Consider the following 7366-nt stretch of genomic DNA (forward strand, 5'->3'; position numbering starts at 1 on the left):
AATATCTAAAATATCTATGATAGATGAATGATTAATTGTCTACGTCTTACCTTTCATATACTTTACACACGTGAGATTGGGTCTATTGTTCTTGTAATTTATTTGAGAGTTTTGCTTGAAAATATCACTTCCCATACAAAAAAAATACTCGCATAAAAGTCTATTAAGTCAAACGAGGCTTGAACAAGAGATTGGTGGTTTTGATAAAAACTTTAGCCGGTTAAAAAATTACTGTATTTGACTAGTCCGTTTGCGTTACACGGACCAAATGACTTTTTTATTTATGTTCTAAACAATCTAACACTGTTATCTATAACTACACAAATGTTCTATATTCACTGCGTCAAACGAGGCTTGAACAAGAGATTGATGGATCTTTCTAATGACGTATTCATCAACTCATATAGGGTCTGTGGATGACTTGAGTTCTATTCATAAACTAGTACTCCGTATATAATATATTTTAATCTTTTATGTAGAGTGACATGCACTACACAATTGATGCATTTGAAAACTGAAACATCTTTTATATGACAAGGAACCCTTTTACATATGGTTCAAAAAGTTGTAGCCTTTCCATGCATTTTTGCTAGCTTACATATAAGAAAAAATACAGCCAAATTACAAGAAAGTAAAATAACCTACCAGTCTTTTTGTTCTTTTAAGCAATGGAAACCAATTATATAAAGCTACTAGTGTTCACCATGCATCCTCCAACCTTATCCTCTTCTATCTCCTACCGCGGTTCTTTTTGTTGCAACAGTTATGTCCGGCCCATAAACAACAAAACTAAAACTCTAGCTAACCAACAAAATCGTGAATCAACTGACCGCCAAAATGCTGTCGCATTTGTTGAACATGTTCAGCATTTTGCCTGAGACCCAAAGTAAGTGAAACAGGACCCAATCCACTTGCATCAAATGTGGCTGAAGGGTAAGGCACGACACTCATAAACCGGTCCATGTTGTGTAGAGGAATCTGGTACTCGGTCCTGGCTAGTTTCTCATAGTTCCGTACATGATCACTTGGTTCATTTGCGGCTAAGCTTACACCGTTGTTTCTAGAACATTCTGGTAACGAGCCGTTGTCCATCCGGGTGGGGTCTTGATCACCTTCTAGTTGAGGGTTAGTTGAGTTTGGTTCAGCCAAGGCTTTGGTTTCGAGGGTATGGATTTCTTCAACCATTGGTTTCCAAATACGAACTCTTGCATTTATGAACCAGTTTGAGACCTGATGATTCAAAGAGCATATCAGTAGCATATTAGCATTTATTAGATTAAATATTCTTTAAGTTGATATTGCATCAAGAAAAAAACTTTTGCGACAAGGGCTATTTCGTCACTAACAACACAAAACTGGTCACTAAGGCAAGTCAAGTCTCGTCACTACAAATCCGTCATAAGACACTATTATAACTATTATAGACTAAAATACTAAAATTTGTCAGTACAATGACCATTTGTTAGTCACTAATGTCTTATAGCGACCAAGAATCAGTGACGACTTATTTAATGGTAACTAAAAAACAATTATTGGTAACCAAATAATAAGTAATCACTAAAATTTGGTCAAAATAAGATGGCTATTATAGACTAAATTACTAAAACTAGTCAGTACAATGACCATTTGTTAGTCACTAATATCTTATATAGCGACCAAGAATCAGTTATGACTTATTTGATGGTAATTAAATAACATTATTAGTAACCAAATAATAAGTCATCATTAAAATGTGGTCAAAACAACATTATTAGTAAACAAATAATAAGTCAACGTGTAGATACATATCAAAACAAACTACAATCATATGCTATATTTGTGATTAACACATGATACATTGTTTGTCAAATTCTATTATATCTACATCTGCATATATGATTAATCACAAATAAATAAATAAATAAATAAATAAAAAATCCCGCAACTCCGTCAATGATAATGAGTCAAAGATGTTAACCAATATTCTGCCATGGCTCTTAAGTGGCCCTTCATATATTGTTAGTTATTACTAGTCTTTTGATTAGCCATCTTATCTTATTTTCTATATAAACCTTGTAATGTATTGTTTATGAATTCAAGTTAGAAATTATGAAATCTAATAAAAGATTGCTAACCTGATTTCTGGTTAAGCCAGTTTGAGTAGCCAACATATGTTTGTCTGCATCCGAAGGGTACCTTCACATCACATAGTACAATCAAACTTTAAGCAAAATATCATGGAACAAACAATGAAGCTTCAAAAGCGAAAAAAAAAAAACAATCACCAAATGCATGCATTATATTTAATGATATCGAGACACTAAATGAAAATAGAGAATTACGGGTGAAGGAAATGATCGAAAAGCCATGTTTTAAGAACCGAAATAGCTCGTTCCGGGAGTCCTCTTTGAGGCCTCCAGACAGTTTGTTGTGATTCAAAGAAACCGGCTGATTTCCCAAATCTATGATCGGTTGATTTAAGTTGAGAAGAAGTTGTTGCATTACACAACCCGTCTCCCATCGTTTTCTTCATTTGCGAAAGTTGTTCGGAAAGGACATTCTTTACGTAATGAAAATGTCGTGAAAGCGCCTTGAGAGCCAAACAAACATAAGGAGTGGCTGTACTAAGCCCCGCTACCGTCTCAAAAGATGAAATCACCATCTGCATTTGCTGCAAATATTCCTTGTACTTTCTGCATATCTTGTGAAACCAAACAAAACAAAACCACAACTAAGATCAATGAAAAAATGGTGATAAGAAATCAATAATAGATTAATATAACAGTAGTTGTATCATTCATTAGAGCCCATCACAAAAAAGTTATATGGTGAATCTAGAAATAATGGTGAAAGTTTGAAACTTTATTAATGGGTGACAAAAGAGTGGAACAAAGCGGCAAACTAAACATCAAGTTTCATAAATATGACCCCTAATTCCAAAAACTTTTTAGCTATTGTATTTTAAAAATTACAAAAATTGTAAAAAGATTGGGTAGATTAGATTTCTTAGTACAACAACAACAAAACCCAATACCACATAAGATTTCTTAGTGATTGTATATATTTAACCGCAATGTTTTGACCGTGAACAATAAGATCGGAATCGAGCGGGTAGTTTACAATAATTAATTACTTCATAAGTACGTCATACACTTTGGATACTATGAACCCTAGCTGTAAACAAGGTAGACGAAACCACTAGCAACAAAATCAAAAGTATAAATTATTCACTACCAACGACAAAGAGGATGAGTATTTTTAGTCAGATGTACATAATCTAACCAAATTATTCCGTGACCATTTTCAACCCATCCTCTGACCACCTCAAGTTATGAGGCAAGTAAGTTTTGAACTCAGATATTTAGTGTAGTGAAAATATCAGAACCCCAACCACTATGCAATCTTATGATGATTCGAAATGAACCAACATTTTTACCACAAAATATAAGTACGTAATGTAGTGTAAATAACATACAAGTGCACGGAAATGTAACAAACCTCCTCTTGCAAATATAACAAGTTGGCTTTCTTACGATTAAATTCAGGCTCATAACTGCTTCCACCACTAGTATCTGGCCCACCATTCGACACAACTGAATAATCAGAAGCCCAACTCATTTCTTCCTCAAGAATTTTATGAGAGTAAACATCATGGCATGATTGAACCCCTTCTTGAAACCCCACATCACAACTCTCATTCAACAGTTCTTGTGCAGACTTCATATACTTTGAATTCTTTAAAACCGTTGCATAACCAGTAAACGGGCCAAGCGGCCCAATATTCCGATGAACAAAACCTGAAACACCCATCACAGATTCAGGATCCAAATTACGTAAAGGATCCAACTTTATAGTTTTTTGACCCGATTCTAACATGGGTTGATCATCTTTAAGCTGTGGAACTGATGAAAGTGATAAAGATAAACCTCGAGTACTGTTAGCCACTGTGATTTGTTCACCTGAAGTGTTCATCCAACATGGAATTGACTGATTCATCCCTGAACCATTTCTACTTTGAGAGTGTTGTGCAAGTGTAACTTGCTGATCTTGTTGAAGGGTATTTCGGTAATATGGTGAAGAACTAAAAACTGGAACATTATTCATATCTTGATGGTACCCATGACCCGAGTTCAAATCCATATTCCTTGGATCTATATTCATCGAAACAGCATTCGAATAACTAATATTATTCCAATGATCACTACCAACTTGTTGTTGAGAACTCACAACAGGTTTCCAAATGTTACAATCTTGTTCGTATGGAAAATTAGTACAGTAACTACCACTTTCGGGTCGAGAAAAACCCATACCCGAACCCGAATCGGAAGTTTGACAAGAATCTTGATCATGAGATACAAAACCATGACCCGAAGGTAATAAAATATGTGGATTTCTAGCAACAGAATTAAGCATTTCTGAAGGAAAAACATTAGGGTTGTATGAAAAGGGTCTATGGATGATATTATCTTTAGGTTCAAACTGAGGGTGGTCTTGTGACGGATATTGGCGGTTTAGGTCACCGGAGTTTTGCTGAAATCTTAATTTGTGTCGCCGGTTTTTTTGGGCTACATGAGATTCCACTCTCAAGTTGTTCATCTCCATAAAAAAAGACTAAATTTTTACCAAGATAAATTTCAATAATCCCTGCATGGACATTGTAAATATTGTAAAAATAATTGTTTATAGGATCATTTAAATAAAAAATTGTAAACTGAAAGTTAAGATACAACAAGAACACAACTATTTAACATCACATCACAACATTAAATATTAAATATTAAATACAACACACAGTTGCACAAACAGTATATTAAATGGAAAGATTCATACACTTCAAATAATGACAGAAGTAATTAAAACACACAGACACACACACGTACACGCAAAATCAAATAAAGCCCGAAAAATCAGGGGTGAGAAATATAGTGAGTGGGTTAAAAATCTGACTCACTGATTCTTATTGTATGTGCAAGAAACATGATAAATAATACCTGTGACAGGACATCATGTTTAAGATGGTGTTGTCGAAGGAAGTGGTCGGATTGGACACCGTGTGCGGTGGAGAATTGGCCGGTGAAAGAAGTGGCGTAAAAAACAGGCGAGTGTGCGAGTGTGTGTGTGTGTGAGTGTGTGAGGAAAGAAAGAGATGGATAGATATGATGGATGGATGGATATTTGTGGAGGAGAGTAGTGTTAAAAGTAGAGTTTATAGAGGGAGCTGAGGAGAGTAGGGTAGGGTAGGGTAGTGTATTGTAGGACAATGATTGCGAAGGTGATAATCCCAGTTTACTATGTATAGATAGATGTAGCCGTCTGTTCTTTAACCTAATCTACAACCATATATACTCGGTTTCTAATGTATAAATATACAATATACGATATTTATGAATATATTATTAAACCACTCCAAACCATAATGTCATTCCTTTTCATGATAAACTGTATCGATCATTAGCGGCACATCAACATCTCTTTACATTTTCTATCCATTTACTCCTCATCGCATATCCATCACACACCACTAACAATCATAACATACTTCCTTCTTATCACATGACCCCACATATAATTATTATTATTATAAAAAATAATTTTAGAAATAAATAAAAAACTATAACATCTTATTTAGAAAAAGACATAATTAAACGTTATATAAACAAAAAAACGTTACATGAACAAAAAACATAATTAAACGTTACATAAAATACGAATTCAGTATTTTTTGTGATGATCCGGAAAATTTCGACTCATTTTTAAGTCAATAGTCTAAATGATTTAATATTTTCGACACGATAAGCAAGTTTAATGGGCTTAATTTTTTTTTTAAACATTTTATGCATATTCAATTACCCTTTAACTATTTCCAACGATTCACGAACAATTAAATGTAAATAAATATGTATGCATTTATATATATATATATATATATATATATATATATATATATATATATATATATATATATATATATATATATATATATATTGGTAGGATTAAGGGGGAAGTAATCAATCGGGGAAAAGCGAGGGGAACAATATCATATATAACTCACCAATGCAAAGTATATAGCTCACCAATGCAAAGTATAACGCTAAGTCTTCAAGACCACGAGCTAGCACAACAATAGCATATATAACTCGAATAATATAATATGCTACACTACAACACACAACCATGGTTAACCAATCGTACAAGGGAATTGTACTTCGAATTTCTCATCGGTGTTCCCAACAACCGTTAGTGCACAACGAATTATAACACTAACCCCGGAGTGGTATCGAACACGCGAACTTTAACCCACCCGTCACGTGAAATGTGGTATCGAACACGCGAACTTTAAACCCACACTTCACGCCCACACACATGAGTATATGGTATCGAACACGCGAACTAACCCATACCACATGCCAATACGATGCGGTATCGAACACGCGAACTTTAAACCCACATCGTACCCTACACAAATAAATACATTATATACACACATGTATAATCATTCCACTCACCACGAAATGCCCGCATAAGTCATATATGTGAGTTGTCTCCAAACGCAACCGAGCAAGCTTTTACCTATAATACGCATATAGATATACACACAATCAACATACATTCTCTACGAGAGAATTCGACTTCAACACCCTTAACCGAGGGGTTTACACCTACATCCACAATCCGCCCATTTAGACACCTAAAGTGGACTTCACCAATTACCACTACGGGTGGCAATTTCGACCCATTCAACAAGTACAATTTAACCTAAATTATACTTGACGCCATTTAAACCAACCTAGGTCTTAACAAAATTGCTTATCATCTAATTAATCCAAAATTAAAGTCATTACTAAATTTGACCCATCTAAGTCAACCCATTTTGACATAAGTCCCAAAAACATCTTTAATCACTAACGGCTAGTGGTTAACTTTCCAAAATACCCTTTAACACTTGAATCAAACACTTATATTGAAAGGATCCGAAACTAATCATCCGGACGATGTCCATATTGATTACAAACGAATTACAACAGTTGATAACATCGCGAGGTACTTGACCTCTATATGATACATTTTTACAAACGTTGCATTTATTCTTAAAAGGCAATCTATCTTTACATAAAAAAAATTAATAAACTCGTCAAACATTTCTCGATATCCAAATGACCTAAACTGTCATTTACTTAATAAATGTCTTTAATGATCTTCAATGACTCGAATGCAACGTTCTTGTATCATGGCTTAAATGGTCCCAACTAGTATCCTTAATATGAGCTAACGCACAGCGGAAGTCTTAATTCATACCTGAGAATAACATGCTTTAAAACGTCAACATAAAGTTGGTGAGATATATAGGTTTGATGCTAGCAGCGATATAACAATGGACCACAAGATT

General features: G+C 34.4%; 1 protein-coding gene across 2 annotated transcripts; it reads right to left on the reverse strand.

The window, feature by feature from the left end:
* Positions 1-506: 506 nt before the first annotated feature.
* On the reverse strand, positions 507-5158 carry LOC139861517 (BEL1-like homeodomain protein 8). Of its 2 annotated transcripts, XM_071849938.1 has the most exons (6): positions 4971-5158; positions 3906-4623; positions 3478-3776; positions 2322-2680; positions 2115-2175; positions 507-1230 (listed from the first exon to the last, which is right to left on the reverse strand). In XM_071849938.1, the coding sequence occupies exons 2-6, from the start codon at positions 4579-4581 to the stop codon at positions 802-804; spliced, it is 1824 nt and encodes a 607-aa protein (XP_071706039.1). In that variant the 5' UTR covers positions 4582-4623; positions 4971-5158; the 3' UTR covers positions 507-801. The 2 variants fall into 2 exon arrangements, with proteins under 2 accessions (XP_071706039.1, XP_071706037.1); XM_071849936.1 differs by having other exon boundaries at positions 3478-4623.
* Positions 5159-7366: the final 2208 nt, after the last annotated feature.

This window comes from Rutidosis leptorrhynchoides, chromosome 8, assembly GCF_046630445.1.
Source record: "Rutidosis leptorrhynchoides isolate AG116_Rl617_1_P2 chromosome 8, CSIRO_AGI_Rlap_v1, whole genome shotgun sequence".
NCBI lineage: Eukaryota > Viridiplantae > Streptophyta > Magnoliopsida > Asterales > Asteraceae > Rutidosis > Rutidosis leptorrhynchoides.